Below are 18,622 nucleotides of genomic sequence, written 5' to 3'. Positions count from 1 at the left end.
GGCTTTGTCCCTTCTGAATGTGCTACAGTCCAGGCTGTGTCCTTTCTGAGTGTGCTACAGTCCACGCTGTGTCCCTTCTGAGTGTGCTACAGTCCACGCTGTGTCCCTTTTGAGTGTGCTACAGTCCACACTGTGTCCCTTTTGAGTGTGCTACAGTCCACACTGTGTCCCTTTTGAGTGTGCTACGCTCCTCTAAGAAGCAGAGGGATGAGAGACAGGAGCTGCACACCTCTGGGTGTCAAACACAGCATGTGGGCACTAGTGGCATCTCAGATGGGATTCTGTACAGTGATAATTAATCTTCAGAAACAGCTTTGCTTCAGTCATATCTGTCGTAATACCCGTAAAATGTGATCACGTAACGGTCCACTCTGTCATCACACCTGGGCCCTAGGTAACGGGAGTGAGGAGTGTGTTGGACCTGGAGTTTAAGAACTGTGGCTTAAACACCAGCCTGGCTACACAGTCCCCTACACAGCCCTACAGTCCCCACACTGTCTCCTACACAGCCTTACAGTCCCTGCACAGTCCCCTACACAACCCTACAGTCCCCACACTGTCTCTTACACAGCCTTACAGGCCTTACACAGTCCCCTACACAACCCTACAGTCCCCACACTGTCTCCTACACAGCCTTACAGTCCCTACACAGTCCCCTACACAGGCTTACAGTCCTTACACAGTCCCCTACACAACCCTACAGTCCCCACACAGTCCCCTACACAGCCCTACAGTCCCCACACTGTCTCCTACACAGCCTTACAGTCCCTACACAGTCCCCTACACAGTCCCCTACACAGCCTTACAGTCCCTGCACAGTCCCCTACAGTCCCCTACACAATCCTACAGTCCCCACACTGTCTCCTACACAGCCTTACAGTCCCTACACAGTCCCCTACACAGTCCCCTACACAGCCTTACAGTCCCTGCACAGTCCCCTACACAACCCTCAGTCCCCACACTGTCTCCTACACAGCCTTACAGTCCCTACACAGTCCCCTACACAGTCCCCTACACAGCCTTACAGTCCCTGCACAGTCCCCTACACAACCCTCAGTCCCCACACTGTCTCCTACACAGCCTTACAGTCCCTACACAGTCCCCTACAGTCCCCACACTGTCTCCTACACAGCCTTACAGTCCCTACACAGTCCCCTACACAGTCCTCTACACAACCCTACAGTCACCACACAGTCCCCACACAGTCCCCTACACAGTCCTCTACACAACCCTACAGTCCCCACACAGTCTCCTACACAGCCTTACAGTCCCTACACAGTCTCCTACACAGCCCTACAGTTCCCACACAGTTCCCTACACAGCCCTACAGTCCCCACACAGTCTCCTACACAGCCCTACAGTCCCCACACAGTCCCCTACACAGCCCTACTGTCCCCACACAGTCCCCACACAGTCCCCTATACAGTCCCCTACACAGCCCTACAGTCCCCAGACAGTCCCCACACAGCCCTACAGTCCCGCACTGTCTCCTACACAGCCTTACAGTCCCTACACAGTCCCCTACATAGTCCCCTACACAGTCCCCACACAGTCCCCTAAACAGCCCTACAGTCCCCACACAGTCCCCTAAACAGCCCTACAGTCTCCACACAGTCTCCTACACAGTCCTACAGTCCCCACACAGTCCCCTACACAGCCCTACAGTCCCCACACAGTCCCCTACACAGCCCTACAGTCCCCACAGTCTCCTACACAAGTCTACAGTCCCCACACAGTCCCCACTCAGTCCCCTATACAGTCCCCTACACAGCCCTACAGTCCCCACACAGTCTCCTACACAGCCCTACAGTCCCCTACACAGCCCTACAGTCCCCACACAGTCTCCTACACAGCCCTACAGTCCCCTACACAGCCCTACAGTCCCCACACAGTTCCCTACACAGCCCTACAGTCCCCACACAGTCCCCTACACAGACCTACATTCCACACACAGTCCCCTACACAGCCCTACAGTCCCCACACAGTCTCCTACACTAGTCTACAGTCCCCACACAGTCCCCACGCAGTCCCCCCCTATACAGTCCCCTACACAGCCCTACAGTCCCCACACAGTCCCCTACACAGCGCTGGTGTGCTGGGCAACAGACAGACAGTGGAGGCTCGGTGCCTTGTTTGAATCACATTTTAAATGTGAGCAAAGTTTCTAAATGTTGTTTTTTAAATATAAATATATATATCTGACACTTTCTTGGAGAAGCAGCATTATAAGATGGCCCCTTTCTCTCAACTCTTCCTGCCGTCTCCCTTTCAAATCCGATTTCTGAAACACTGCTGAAGCGTTGAGATAAAAATCTAATTTTCCCAAATGAAATCAACCAAAAACCAATTGGGACATTGGGGATTAGGTTTAATCGTTATTCATCCATCAATATAGGAATCTGTGACTCGCTGTCCAGAGAGCTTCATGATGCATTGTGCGCCTCTCGTAAAGAGGAGGGAATCTATCAGAAACGTAATTTAGATAATGCGGCAGTGTACTGGTGTGTGTGAAATTGGCTCTCATCAGAGGTACAGTGATGCTTCTGGCTGCCTGGACCTCCTTCTGGTGAGAGCTCTCCGTGAATAACCCTCGACTGTGTGGGAAAGGCATTTACAATGACTTACTCTCCCATTCCAGCTATCAACCGAGAGGTTTATTATGTGTGAAAGGAATAACTTTGCTACACTCCATTGCTGTTCTTCTATTGGAGGGTGTGTTGATTTTTATCACTCGCAGCGAGATATAAAATATAGGCGCTTGCATGCAAGCGCACACGGGCACACACACGCACACACACACACACACACACACACACACACACACACACACATATATTCAACAACAGCCAATTTTGCAATTTCAACAAGGCACAGTAAAGTGTCCATGGCAGCATGAGTGGGGGTTCAAAGGTTTTGCAGTAACAATACTGAGTTTTGTTTGTGAATCAGATGCTCATTAAGATTTCTACTCAAACACACACACATACACACACACACACACACACACACACACACGCACGCAGTTGCACACACATGCACTCACACATGCACAAGCATTCACGCATGCGTGCACACACATGCGTGGCGCTTTCACACACACGCACACATATGCACACACGCGCACATGCACATATGCACACATGCACGCACATACACACATACGCACGCACACACACACGCATGTGTTCACACATGCATAGGCACTCATGCATGCACACACATGCTCACTCGCACACACATGTGCGGCGCACACATATACACACATACACACACATACGCGCGCACACACACACACACACACACACACACACACACACACACACGATATATCATGAAGGCAGAGGTCAGGGGCAATAAAACCTGTTAATACCATGTTATTTCAAGGTTGGAAGTGCCCCGATCGTCCAGTGAGCTCAGATGTGTTTACCTACTTCTGAAGGAACCGAGAAACATCTCCACATCTTTAGCAGGAGACCCTGAGATCAGGACAATGACCAGCAACTTATAGGCACTGGCATTAAACAAGATGATATGTGCCAATATAAACCATCAGCCTCCTCACCCAAAGTAACACCCAGTCAAACCTTGTGTGGCTGTTCAGTGTGTCTGTGTTTATCTTCCCAGTGTGGGGTAACTGGCTTCTGTCCTCCCCTTTAGGTCTAAGAGGACAGACAGGACATGTGTTGGACTTGGATTCTGGGAGGCAGCTCTGGCAGCCGTGGAGTTCGTGGGTGTGCTGGAGGCTTCCTGCTCATGTCCCTGTGTCTCCTGGTTGTCCAGGTGCGGGCAGACCAGACCTCCACCAAAGACAGACGCTATTCATGGAAAACAGGTAGGCGGGGCTTGCTCCCGACTCCTCCTCCCTGGCCTCTACCCTGTCAGAAGGGGTAAGGGGTCGATGTCTGAAGTCATTCCCATCCCACACTTCTGAGGGAGGGTTTGTGTTTGAGGCCCTTGTGGTCTGGGCCAGGTGGTGTACCTGGGCTCTGCTCTGTCCTGTTATTCTCTGTCTGTAACCTCTGGATAACATGGGAAGAATTACCCCACTCTACCCCATGCCATTCCACCCCACCCCACCCCACTCCACTCCACTACACATCTCCGCAAACCTAAGATACTCACAACAGATGACACCAGAAACATCAACCTCCTCAGATAATGTCAAGATGTGGTGACTGTTGGCCTTGTCCTGTATGCTCTACAGGAGATTATCTGTCTCTGGGCTTCTCCACAGAGAATGTAATCACACGTAATGATGTATACAGTAATCCGAGCCCAGTCCTCAAAGCAAGGGGTAAATAATTACTTCCTGGGATGCCTGGGTGCAGATTTATGGGTCTGGCTGCAGTCGTCAGATGTAAGATAGCTTTTTGCAGGTTTTGCTCCAGTTTTGCAGAACAGTGAAATCTGATTTGGGTCTTTAATCTCTCAGGCTTCTGCCAGGAAAGATGGCGCTTGTTTCCTCCCTGAAATGATTTATTTCCAGGGCTATTCTCTGCGCAGCTTCTTGAGTAAAGCTTGAAAAGTGAAAATATTAAAATTAACAATTTTTTTTTGTGAACTTTTTCACAAACATTCACTTTTAGGCAGGAATTTCTGTTTGCTGTTTGCTGTTTACACTCAGCACTGATTCAAACTGCCACCTTACTTTAATAGTTTTTGATAAGAGAAATCACCTTTAGCTTTTAATTCACCTGCATTGACTGCCCTCTTCAGAGTCAGTCTTCTCTTCAGACCGAAGGTGTTTCTGTTTTGTGACAAGTGTGTTTCCTTTTGTGCACAGAAGGCCATTTTAATCCTGTCCCTCTGCTCACCTTTCTGGACTCTGAACACACACACACACACACACACACATTACCCATGCCTCCATAATCTCTCTTTGAAGATCAGACTAATCTCTCAACGAATACTAAATTCTTGGGATTATCACAAGATTGAAATCAGTAGATATGACAGGATGCGAATGAGGCATGCCTGGTTATGAATTATTAATCATCTCCGCATAGACCCTCACATCTCACACGTGGCACATGCCTGCAGCGTCATAGCAACGTTTGTGCTAAGCATTGTGGGTACAGTGGAGACCAGTGCTGTGTACAGAGGAACAGAGCAGGTACTGAGAGATGGGAGTTCAGTTTAGCGGAGATGAAGGGAGAGGGAATGGATCTCTGTGGCGCTGGAATCCTGCTCTTCCGAGCATGTCTGTAGGAATCTGAACACACAGGACACATTTATACTGAGGGATCATTTCATACTTAAGGAGTTATTACATCTGGCTTGGCTGATGGTTGTGACTGTCAGCTGTGAGCTGGTTTTTTACAGGAGGCTTTTTGGCACCTTTGTCAGCTCTGTCCTTCTGTTATAACGTCTCCAAGTTTTCTTGTGATGCGTTCGCGCAGCACGCCATGCAGGAGTCAGCCTGAACGCACCGCGCACTTCCGAGACTGAGAGGTGTAACATTTTGCACTTCCCCAGGCTGTGTGTGTGTGAGTGTGTGTGTGAGTGTGTGTGTGTGTGTGTGTGTGTGTGTGTGTGTGTGTGTGTGTGTGTGTGTGTGTGTGTGCGTGTGCACATGTGCGTGTGTGTCCCAGCCGACCATGTTTACAGTTAACGCTTGGACGCGCTGTCACGCTCCCAGCTGGAGTGTCCAGACTGCCGCAGAATTGGCATCTTAGTGAAATCATGTGTGCTTTGGGCCTGAGCTCCTCCATGATCTGGGTGCTGGGCTGGATTGTTTAGCTCTTCAAACAAAGCGCCCTCATCTGAGGCCAAGGAGCAGCACCTTCTGGCCTGCTGGCCCTCAGAAGCATGAGAGCTAAAGAGGAGCAGAGCTCCACCCTCCAGCCTGCTGGAGCACCTCCGCCATGCTAACCGCCTGGTGTGTTATCAGCCGGTTTTGGTTTTAAAGTGCATTTCACCACAAAGTCACAATGTATTTCTTTAAAGGTCAAGTAAGAAAGAAATCCTGACCGCAGTAGAGTTTAAAGGCACTGTAGGTACCAGGAAATCAAAATGCCAAACAGCATTTTAAAAAATTACATTTTGAATATTAAAACTCATTCATAGTACTTCACATGATGTATTCCACTCGGAATGATGACCTTAGCAACTAGCAGAGCCAGCCTGTGCACACCTGGCTTTAACTCTGTCTCTTTCTGTTCGGTGCATCTGAAATGTGTAGTGTAGACATTGTGTTGCACACTGGCTCTCTCAGTCACCTGTAATTCCCTCAAAGGAGACCCGCAATCCTCTCGGCACAGTAAGCTGGAATTTTCCGGGATCTCCTGGTTTCCTTGGGCCGATGTCCTCTCTGAATGCCATAGTGTGGGATAACAGCAGTGACCTCTGGTGCGTCCAGTAACAAACGATATTCTAGCCTGGATCTGTCCGGTATCAGATAACTCATCCCTAATCGCTCAACCCCGGACACTGCCAGCATCGCCTTTCTGACTCATCACCACCATTTGTTTTCATTTCTAATGTGGGTCTTGCAGTGGCTGGTACGTCAATATGCATTTATTGTTTATGCAGACCGACTGTCCAGGTGCACTCTGATAGATGCATTACTCTTGTTGTATTTTTGCGTAAAATAACCTGGCACCTGCCACTCACTATGATTGAGCCATAATGCACACTTGTACAGTTCCCTAATTGCCATCATTCCACAATAGCATTTCAAACCTCAACATCGTATATATTTCGCACCTGATCCCTTTTAAAAGTTGGTGCTTAAAAACCCATAGAACCTTTCAGCTTTTCGGTTTATGTAAAGCCTGAGTGTATTAATGCTTATTCCTACAAGAGGGAAATGTTTTTCCTGTGGACCTTTTCCTTCTAACGCAGCTCCACATGTTGGTTAGATATCTGTCTGAAGCAGAATTGAGGAACTGCTGTGCTGTGCTGGGTCTGAGTGATGCCCTGTTTGATAAGACGCCGTTCGCAGCTGCAGAAAGAGAAATGATTGCATTACGGTGGCCGTATGTGGTCTCAGCGGTACGCAGAGCTCTGAGCTGGTGTGCTGCCCCTTCAGCTGAACCAGTCCCCACGCAGGGAGCCATCACACCGCAGTTTCACACACATCTCATGCCACGCCTTCATAAAGACATTCTAGGTATTAGAATCAGTCACAGGGATTTAATTGGATTTCATATGAATGCTGTATGAAACATGATTCATAAATATAACCAAATGTTGCCAAACCTGCTCTGGGTTTTTTTGATTTGGCAGCAGCTGAATGTGTGTTGGACACCCAAACCCTTTTAATCTTTCATTATGTACATTCACCATATCCTCTGCAATTCAGTTTAACGTTAGTTTTCAGATGGTCTTCAGCTGGTCTTCAGCTAGTCTTCAGCTGGTCTTCAGCTAGTCTTCAGCTAGTCTTCAGGACTATGTCCAGCATGTAGAGAGATGCTGTAGGACTATCTTTAGTAACCTGGTAAGAGGTCTAATCTTCAGAAACGGATTACTCCGGCTGGCATTCTGTTGCCAGTGGTAGATAATAATGATGAAGCATTAGTATCTGTGCTTGAGCAGAACTGTTGGAGGCTTTTTATAGATGTTAGCATTTTTGTTCAGCTCTGAGTTTGTCATTAGTGGAATGTCTCATCTTTTTCTCACAGAGGGTCCAGATGGGGGGGGGGGGGGGTGTTTTGAATGGTTCTGGGCCTCTTTTTTTACAGACCTGTTTTTACAGAGAAATTGCCCTTGAGCCACAAGTAAATTGGTCCAAATTAAGCCTGTGTACAGCAAATCAGAACATTTTATTTTTAAAAGAGAAGATATTTATTGATCATGTTCACTTCTAAAAAAAACATGAATCATAAAACTGTGATAATTTACAGCAGAAAAAAAAGATAACTGGTCTGGAGAAAGAATCACAGTCAAAGAAAATCACAGTGTGTGTGTGGGAAGGAGCAAAGTACGTCTAATTGCCGCAGATTACACACATGTTGTGCTGAAAGCTTTCTCAGATCACGCTGAAACCCGATTCCACTCGGCACGCTGGGAAAAAGCTCCTTTGTGTTTGGCTTTCAGACATCCTCTACCTATACTGACATTTAACCGCTTCATCCCAACAAACAGGCTGGTATTTTCCTGTTTTGAAATGGAATAAGCTATGTGGAGGCATTAGCCTCCACCCCCACCTGCATTGCCTTCATCCATACACTAGGGGGCCTCCTGGAGTATCTTCCTTTATATCCAAATTGAAGGCATTTCAGTGCTGTTCAGTCGCAGGAACTCATCAAAGCGACACAATTATCGAGTCCCAGCATTCACCTCTACTGCAGGGCCGCTGGTCACCTCTTAGCGACTGGCTGTGTGGTTTTAAGGGGGATAGTTGAATGGTGAGCAGCTAAAGAAGGAACAGTCTGCAATTGCTTGATTTGCATTGAGAAGTCCATGGGCATTCTCTGCTGGACTGAAAACTAGAGTCACGACAGGAAGCCAAACACGAGAACTTCAAAACAAGAACATCAGAGAGAAAGCAAATGTTTCTATGTAGACAGAAATCAATAAAGGTTTTATTTTTAATAGTGAAGCATTCAGACTTTCTTACCATAGAATTGCATAGTTTAGACCTTCTTTAACTTAAAAGAGAGAAAGAGAGAGAGAAAGAGAAACACAGGAAGACACCGTATGTGACTGTGAAGACTGGAACTCTTCAGATCATACATTCCTTTTGGGTTTTTTTACAGTTCTAAAAGCTTATTAAAGATGGGAACACATATGCCCCACTATCTGAATCATTTCTGAGGCAAACTAACAGTGTTTCTACCACATTCAAAACAGATGATGCCAGTTGTAGGACCACTGTTCACCCAAACCAGAGCAAGAAACCGGAATGTTCTTGATCGCTCTGTGGATCTCAGGTTCTGAATGTTCTCACTCTCTATGGATCTCAAGTTCTGAATGTTTTCACTCTTTATGGATCTCAGGTTCTGAATGTTCTCACTCTCTATGGATCTCAAGTTCTGAATGTTTTCACTCTTTATGGATCTCAGGTTCTGAATGTTCTCACTCTCTATGGATCTCAGGTTCTGAATGTTCTCATTCTCTGCAGATCTCAGGTTCTGAATGTTCTCACTCTCTGTGGATCTCAGGTTCTGAATATTCTCACTCTCTGCAGATCTCAGGTTCTGAATGTTCTCACTCTCTGCAGATCTCAGGTTCTGAATGTCTGTCATACATTATCCTCCATGAGCAGGTGGATTCACATGATTGATGGACAGAAAGAAAAAAAAACACATGATGAAATTCTTTCACAAAGTCCTCCTGTACCCTCAAAAAATGTAAAAATCCAAATGTGACCACAGGTCAAGTAACGGTCTTCAATGTGTGTGCTTTTATCTTAAATCAAACACAGCCTTGAAACAGTCTGAAGGCACCACTGGTAAATGCTCATTGATCCTGAGAGATTTCCGCACCTGTTGTTTGCTGTGCCTTCTCTCCCAGGGCTCTGACTGATCCAGGCCCGTCATCAGAGCCGAAGGATGGCCTCTCCGTGCCCAGCTTGCTGGGATTTCCCAGCAGCTCCATGTCCCAGGGGAGATCCTGTCAGTGCGATTCTGGATTTCAGAGATTCACTCAGAGTTTCAGAGTCTTAGAAGTTATTTCCAGATAGAGAAGGATTCTTTGCCAACAACATGCAAAGTTCTGCAGTTCCTTTGGCGACTTTTGGATTTCAAACTTAACCAAGCTGATGTGTAAAGATGAGTGAGACAAGTCCAGCTCGTTTAAGATGTTTTTATAAGTGTTCATGGGTGGTCGAATCAATTAGTTTCAGTAACTAACTAGAAATCAGACAGTTTGAGCAGACCAACATGCATACAACCTCATTGCAGATCAGATGCCAGAGATCAAAAGCTGGAAATCGGATTTTGGAGATCAGATGCTGGAGATCAGCTGTTGGGGATCAGATGCTGGAGATCAGTAGAAGTTGATAGTGTCATGCTGCATTCCTAAAGATTCCCATAGGTGCAGAAGGACCCTGTTCCTGTTGTCTTGCTCTGAGCTTCATGACCTTCTCCATGTTGATAATTACCTACTCAGTTGGTTCTGGCCTGTTAGAGACAGAATGCACCAGCCCTAATATGTGTCCCTCTGCTGATGGACTACATGTCCTGCACATGACAGGACATTGCACACTACGCTACAGGATGTGACACTCCTTTGATCTCAGCTGGAGTTACAGTGTCTACTGTGCATGAAAAGTGGGCTGTCTGGAAAATGCAAAGTTCAAAGTAATCATTATATAATATGTTGATATAAACATTATAATATGTTGTAATGGTTATATGTTTACATGTATTATTATTATTATTATTATTTACATTTATATAGTGCCTTTCTCATACTCAAAAATGCTTTACAGACATGTATGTATATATATATATATATATATATATATATATATATATATATATATATATATATATATCAAAGTGAATTATTGGAGAAGTGTGGTTCTTTCATGACTGGTTCCTGGGCCTGGACACATGGACACATGGACACATGGATACACTGCGCTGGGTTACAGAAGAAAAACGCCTCAGTACAGGTGGGGGTGGGGGTGGGGTGGGGTGGTTGGGGGGCTTTTGCAGAGATGTGGCCAAGATGATTAACACAGACTTCTGATGCAGTCACTGCTGGTCCCCTACAGATCCCACGTCATTCTCAGAGGAGAGGACACAGCCAGACAGGAGGAGGTGAGGAGGCACTGCTAAGTAGGGAACAGATATGTCAGATGTGTCAGAAACACACCACCTTCCATCCTGCGCTCATTTACAACTTGACGAACATGCTTGAAGGTGTCTATGTGTCACTGAAAATTGCTCTCTTAGCAAAGTAATGCAGCGGAATTGGTCCCCCGGTGATTAAACGTGGCTCCTCCCCCCACGTGGGCCTGGATAGCCAATCTTTGGGTTCTGTATGGTAATTAGCCTGCTATGTTACAGGCCCCAGGGGTCACCCCAGGCATCCCCTGCAAACCCTGCAACTCCACACTGTCTGGCCCGACGGGTGGGGGGGTGGTTCCCTATACACCATCTACTTCATTAGAAACCTTTATTTATCCACAACACCTCATGTACACGTGTTTGAAATGAATAACTACAGCCCTTCCATTACCATGTTAAATCTAATTTAACTATCTACCAGTGTTACATGAATGTTCAGTTCAATATATACATATATATTCAACATTGTAGTGAAGTACACAGAGTTTCCAGAGATACATTTCAGAGGTCAGAGGTCCTTCATCAGCTGTGCAGGCAAAGAACTTTACTTCTAAAGTTCTAGTGAAGGAACCTGTTTATATTCGAAAATTTAGATGTTTCAATTCTACTAGCATTCACTCACATAATGCCTACTTCTATGTCACTCACCAACGCCACTGTCTCCTAGACACACCACGTACCCGTGCCACTCTGGTCCGATACGCATGTCTTGATCAGTGGAGTCTGATACTGTTAATATTTCCTGCTGACAGCGAACTGTCTGATTATCTGTCTGATTCACTAGGTTCAGTCTCAGTGCATTAAACGTGACTCTTATAAGTGTGAGCCAGGACAGGCCACCACTAGTAGGTTATTTATCAGCTGAAGAGACTCGTTCAACATTCTCAGAAACAAGGGCTTTTCAAAAGAAACAAAAAACCATATTTGCATTTCCTGGTGGATTGGACTTGGGCAGTGGTTTTAGAGAGCAGGAAATGTTAAAGGCCTGGCCCTCTCCCTTACATCTTTATCACAGATCTCTGAGGTATTTCACAAAAAGATCCTCTGCCCTCAAAGCAGAAAACCAGATCCAAGAAAAAAAACAGGTCTGGATTAAATATTCCAGCAGCATTAGCAGCAGACTGTGAGAGAAGCGTCTTTTGTTTTACAAACAGGCGGCTTTATTATGCCGCTCGTTTAAGGGCTCTGGTGAGAACGCACTTTCCCCACGGAAAGAACCAGAAAGGCGAAATAACTGACATTCAAGATTGCATCTCATGGATCTTAGAGGGAGACAGAGAAAGGGAGTGAGAGAGAGCAAGTGTAAGATGAGCAAAGTGTGAGGGAGGAGTGAGATCACTAGTGTAATGCTAAACAGACAAACACCCAGAGGAGACAGCACACACTCCGGCATGGTTTTGCCCTGGGGCCATTTCAGGGCTTTTCCCAAACAAAGGGGACTGATTTGGTGTTTTGCATTCAGAGGTCTTTTGCACACACATTTGAAATGCCAATAACAATTGTTGTAAAGTGATGGTGTAATCTGATCCATCTGTCAGCAATGTTAGAAGGGAATACTGAGTACTAAGTTCTGGTTTTGATTTTCTGGCAGTATTTACCAGTTATGATGTTTACCTGTGCTAGTGTTCAGCTGTGCTAGTGTTCAGCTGAACTGGTGTTTACCTATGCTAGTGTTCGGCTGTGCTGGTGTTTAAAACTACTGGTGTTTTAGCTGAACTGCTGGTTACCTGTGCTAGTGTTCAGCTGAACTGGTGTTTATCTGTGCTAGTGTTCATAGGAACTGGTGTTTACCTGTGTTACTGTTCATCTGAACTGGTGTTTATCTGTGCTAGTGTTTAGACAAATAATCTAGTAAAATAATCTATTTTGTAGTAATAGCCTATATGTTTACACGAAATAGAGAACTACCTTTGATGACTTCGTAATGTACTGGTTGCTCTCTAATGGTTTCTCTCTCAGATTCTTCTTCTTTTTCATCTTTTCTCTCTCTCTCTTTCTCCTTTGGTTTGTTCTGAGGGCTCTGTCCTCTCAGACTCTCTCATTAGCTCCCAGTTCCACCAGCTGCCTGGGTTGATGTACTTTCATGTGTTTTCCCAGTCTTCCTGCAGCACTGGGCCTCTGGGTCTCGCTGGGACCAGCTTAGCCACATGTGTAGGAGATGTGAAGGAGGTCAGATGATGCCATCCAAGATCTCTGGTTCCTCTGGATCAGTGGAACATGTGTCTGACATCACACAGCGTGCGATTTGGACTCCTGTGATGTGATAATTGTACACTTCTTAGTTAATGTGGGACTTGAAAACGCTGATAAGCATTCACCATGTGGCATGTGAGGTCAAGTTGGGTTACTTGTCTACATCAGTGGAGGTCTCATACGTCCACTGGAACATAAAGTCCTTGAGTGTCCCCAGTGTCTGACTGCAAATGAGCCCTACATCCATTTGAACTGACTGCTGGAATCCCAGAAGAGCAATGGATAAGTGAATAAGATGGTAGATTTTCTGGAATTACCCTGCTAATTAGCATTACACAACGCAATCTGAGTATCTTGAAATACCTGCCACATTACGATGGTGTTTAAATACTCACAGTCCGTTCTGCCGTTCACCAGATGTAATCTTTAAGGATGTGTGATTCTCTAAAAACTGCTTTGTGATTCTTGTTAAGCTCTCAGTCCTCAAACTAAGTGAACGGTTGCAGACTGAATGAAAGCAGCTCCGATTGTGGCGGGTGATTTGGTGTTCTGCACCCGCCTTCTGAGTATGTGAGGGCAGAAAATGTTTCCTCTTAATCACCCTGATGACCCTAAAGCGCCGTCATAATTGGTTCCATTACCACTGACATGCACAAATTACTCTGTCACTCTCCCCTTGTTAGAGATCAGCAGTGATCTCACACGTCCCTTTTCAAAGGTGCTCCTGACCGTGGCTGTCCAGCAGCAGAGAGAATGTTGAGATCCAGCAAGCATTTTGGATTCCTTGATAACACGCACACACGCACGGATACACATACCCACACACGCACATGCACGGATACACATACACACACACGCACACGCAGACACACACACACACAAAGTGACAGACTCTCCAGCCCCTGATATACTCCAGTTCCCTCTCTCCTGTTTAGTCATGGGTAAAAATGACTGTGCCATGCAGACTTAAACTGCCATAGAAAATTACAATTTCAGCATCTAAAATGATGAAATGGAACCACTAGGCAGCTTCTCCTCAACAGCTCTTTGTTATCAGAACTCTGACACATGGGAATCAATAAACGATACTGTGAAGTGTTTTAGGGGGATTTAGAAGTTCAGTTGCTCAGTTGTTCCTGCATACTTTATGCTCAGTTGCTTTTGTCTTTTATCTCTCTCTCTCTCTCTCTCTCTCTCTCTCTCTCTCTCTCATTGGTTATACCTAAGAGACAGAGGACAGAACATCTGTTGTTTTTTTGCAGGGTGTGTGTGTGGTGTGTGTCCCTTGCCATGCATCTAATAATACTGTGGCATGTCTTCTTTAGAGCCAGATGAAGGTGAGACTCCTCTCTGACTCCACATTCAGCTCCCAGCGCCTCCAATAAGTCACCCACAGAAGGGCAGCAGTGAAAAGAGGGCTTCTTAATATTATCTCTCTTCCTTTGTCTCTGTCCTCTCTGTGATCCGTCTTTTTTATTTGTTTTCTTGATTGGACTTTATTCTCCTTTTCTCTGTCTTATTCTCTGTTTTCCCCCCCCCCACCTTTTAATAGATCTGGTAGATAAAAGTCGAGTCCAGTGTCATCTCCACTGGGCCTCAAAGAGGAGTCACAGCAGGGTTGATTATCGCGTCGTCTTCTGCAGCAGGAGTGTGTATCGGCAGGTCTGCCTGGTGTTTATCTGTGGTGCTTAACCCGGCAGCCCTGGCTCTGCTTTTACCATCCTGCGGGTTTCATGTGTGTGTGTAGACCTGTCTCTGGGATTCTTCCTGCAAGATCTGGCCACATTGCACTTGGGCTCTGGCTGGAACAAAATCAGGGTCACTACAAATGCCCAGAGCTTTGGCACTGTTGTCATAGTTACCTTTCTGGTGTCCAACAAAACTTAATGCCCACTTTGTAAAACAGTTTACACCTCATGTGCCCAAGACTTTGTGTCTATAACTAAAGGCCTATTTGGACGGGCTTGGAAGGTTGCCAGTTCAATCCCCACCACTGCAAATGATGTAAATGTAAATAGTTCCATCCAAATCCACCATGTTTGTCATTTTTACAGACTGCAAGTTCCCACATCACTATAGATTCCAGCAGTTTTTGCCCACAATAAAATTACTGGTAAAAATAACCCCAGGTTATTCTAACCTCATGCAAGTTGCCATGTCAGTAAATATCCCAACACATCCAGCACAGGAGGAGTTTTAATGCTTCTCCTCAAACATGGAAGTGCTCGAGGAAACATTTCCTGGCGTTGTATATGCCGACGTTTACTCGTCCAAGGTCCTATCAGAGGAACATCCTTGACACCTTTAGCTAAATTCTGCCACATGTATGCAACCTGCTAATGTTAAAAAATGTTATTGTTACCATGAACATTTTGCACAGAAGATGTGTAGGATTAAACAGTGACTGAGGAACAGACCAAATCCAAGTTTCGAGGTTCATAACAGCCCCAGACAGATTAAGGGTTATTGATATTTCATTCTGTAATAACATTTTGTAGCTGCGACTGTTACACATGGATTTCTTTGTGTGTGACTGCATCTTGTAAATCTAGTAGCCATGTCCACCTCTACAATCTATATGAGATTTCTTGTCCCATGCGAATTGGTTATAAACATTACAGAAGTCCTGTGGCTGACACATATTCCACATATGTCTGGAAATCTAAACCTTTCCAAACAGGGTGTACAGCTCCTCTTTCATGTAACGTTATTTTCTCTCTCTCTTTCACTTTTTCCTGCATTTATCTACAAACTCTCTCCCCCTTCCTCTGTTCCTGCCTCTGCGTTTCTCTCTGTCTCTCTGGCTTTCTCCTCGACTCTTTTTCAAAATTATTATTTTGTCAAAAGCTTTGGTACATGTCTTCTCAGTGTACATAATTTCTGTCCCAAAGATAATCTGGTAGCTGTCAAAAGAACGGGTCTGATCTGAAGCTGTAAGAGGAGTTGGTCTGAATATCTCTCTCCCTCTCTCTCTCTCTCTCTCTCTCTCTCTCTCTCTCTCTGTCTCTCTCTGTTTCTCTCTCTCTCGGAGTGTCCTGTTTTTTATTCTTCCATACCATTTGGTGTTCAGCCCTCTGCTCGATGCCTGCCGTCTGCCTGTACAGGCGAGAGGCCTAAAAGAATCCAGCACCACTGTACAATTAGCCCTCACTTCTCTACATTTTCACATCAAGAGTCTTTTGCACTACTGAAGACATGCAGTTACACCTGGAGAAGTGAGCTTGACTGAGCCTGTCAGCATCACCAGCTGGACTCTCTCTCTCTCTTTCTCTGTCTCTGTCTCTCTCTCTCTCTCTCTCTCTCTCTGAAATAATGTCTCTGAATGTGTTCTGCGTGCTGGATACTTGCTTATTCATTCTCTGTGGTTTGCGCTGTAGGCTGATAAATGGTAAATGAAATGCATACCTTAATAAACTGAGATTAGCATCTGGACCAAAGGGACTGGGGGTAGAATTCATTTAAACTTGCTCTCTTGTTTGGAGCATCCGGGATTGCACAGAAGAAGTCTGAGGTTCATATTCACCAATTAAACTTGTTTAGGGGTTTTGTTTTATTGTGTGGGAGTTACCCTAAGCAGAATATTGACAGGAGGTGGAACTACTCTGACTGGAGAACACCAAGCACTGCAGCGTTAAGATGAAACTGGGTAGCACCTCAGCCAGTACAGCGAGGCTGTGGGCATGCGGAGGCAGGAGACATCAGAAATTGAGAGCTTTGTTTACTAAACATGTGATTCAGCGATAGCTTGTGTGAAACCTAAACATGTGTCACTTCAGTGTAAAGGAACCTGCATTTCAAGACAAATACACACAATCTGTATTTCTTAACCGAACACTTGCGTAGTCATGACAACGAAATACAATAACTCTGTTCTCTGTAGAGGAAACCTGATTGCAATTATTTTAGATTTTTATTGATTTTCTGCTGATTTTAGAATCAAAATTCTAAATAAATTTTTTTCAATGTGTGGACAGTTTCATTAGACACAGTTGCTTGATAGCTGAAATCTAAGGGTACCTCATTGAATTAGAGTGGAATTCTTAAGCTTGATCACGAGCTAACAAATAAAACTGGCAGGATTTGCTTTTCATTTGCATAAAGTTATATTATTGGACCATTGTGGGGTGTGCAGTGCCTGGTTGCATGTCCTCTGGAAAGGGCTGAATACTAAAAGATCCCTTGTATGGCATTCCAGGTGCACTATAAACTTATGCTGGGTTGGTGGGTGTTGTACTGGGTGGGTGTTGGGTTGGCGGGTGTTGTACTGGGTGATGGTTGGGTTGGCGAGTGTAGTACTGTGTGGGTGTTGGGTTAGTGGGTGTTGTACTGGGTGAGTGTTGGGTTGGTGGGAGGGCATTTTACTGGGTGAGTGTTGGCTTGGGTGGGTGGGTGTTGTACTGTGGGGGTGTTGTACTGGGTGAGTGTTGGGTTGGCGGGTGTTGTACTGGGTGAGTGTTGGGTTGGCGAGTGTTGTACTGGGTGGGTGTTGGGTTGGCGGGTGTTGTACTGGGTGAGTGTTGGGTTGGTGGGTGTTGCACTGGGTGGGTGTTGGGTTGTGGGAGGGCATTGTACTGGGTGAGTGTTGGCTTGGGTGGGTGGGTGTTGTACTGTGGGGGTGTTGTACTGGGTGAGTGTTGGGTTGGCGGGTGTTGTACTGGGTGAGTGTTGGGTTGGTGGGTGTTGCACTGGGTGGGTGTTGGGTTGTGGGAGGGCATTGTACTGGGTGAGTGTTGGCTTGGGTGGGTGGGTGTTGTACTGTGGGGGTGTTGTACTGGGTAAGTGTTGGGTTGGTGGGTGGGTGCTGTGCTGGGTGGGCAGGGTTTACAGAGCTGTACTCTGTGAAGAGTCGATACCAGACACCAGCTGTCACTCAAGACAGAAGTGGCTGACTTTAAAATCTCAGTTAAATCTGCATCTGCTCTGACCCCCTGTTCTGTCTCCCACTCTTGGAGACACTGGTGACTACACAAAAGAGAAAAAGAGAAGAGAAGAGTTAAGTGTGGCATGGGGAAATTGTCTTGCTCCGTCACACAGACAAGTGCTGGAAGTGTTTGTTGCCAATTCAAGCGGCTGAAAGAACCACAGTTCCCCCGTCTTCCACAGGGGGAAGAGATTCTAGCACAGCTGACTACACTCAATTATTTACCAATCAGACATCACTCATCAATCCCCGCCCAAATGCAGACAGACACCTGTGAGTTAATTAGCTGATGTATGGCAAAGAAAAGACGAATGGAGTTACAGAGGATTATGATGAGTTCCTTTTCATATGAATTCAGTAATTATCTTGCCATGCAGAATAATCTAAATATAACATGATCTTGCATGAAGGTTATAAATAATGTACCAGCACACAGTCAGCATGCAAGAGTGCATTTAAAAGCCTTACTAGAAATGAAATATTGATGAGAATTAAATTGGTACAGTTTTTTCTATTAAATGAAATATGAACACCTCATCCATAAGTTATCGTGGATAACTTCAGAGAAATGGTAGAGTGTGCAAAAGGAGAGTGAATGTTTCTGGGCCAAAGAAATCCAACTCATATACTCAACTCAATAGCTAGCTCAAATACTCGAACCTATTCCTCAAATCTAACTGATATCTAACTGATCTACTCAACTTAACAGCTAGCTCAAATACTCGACCATTTGCCACAAATCCAATTTATATACTCAACCCAACAGCCA

General features: G+C 45.5%; 1 protein-coding gene across 7 annotated transcripts in view; it reads left to right on the top strand.

Annotated features, from left to right (window-relative positions):
* thsd7ba (thrombospondin, type I, domain containing 7Ba) overlaps positions 1-18,622 on the top strand; it is a 154,022-nt gene that overhangs the window by 41,154 nt on the left and 94,246 nt on the right. For all 7 annotated transcript variants that reach the window (XM_081713346.1, XM_081713349.1, XM_081713344.1 and 4 more), the window contains one exon: positions 3,658-3,832. In XM_081713346.1, coding sequence (XP_081569472.1) covers positions 3,679-3,832 — 154 coding nt within the window. In that variant the 5' untranslated portion in view covers positions 3,658-3,678. The remainder of the gene's footprint in view (positions 1-3,657; positions 3,833-18,622) is intronic.

The sequence above is a fragment of the Electrophorus electricus genome, chromosome 4 (assembly GCF_041902795.1).
Source record: "Electrophorus electricus isolate QZ-2024a chromosome 4, ASM4190279v1, whole genome shotgun sequence".
NCBI classification, from domain to species: domain Eukaryota; kingdom Metazoa; phylum Chordata; class Actinopteri; order Gymnotiformes; family Gymnotidae; genus Electrophorus; species Electrophorus electricus.
Note: the sequence above shows the minus strand (reverse complement) of the source record. Positions and strands in the feature narration are given on the sequence as shown.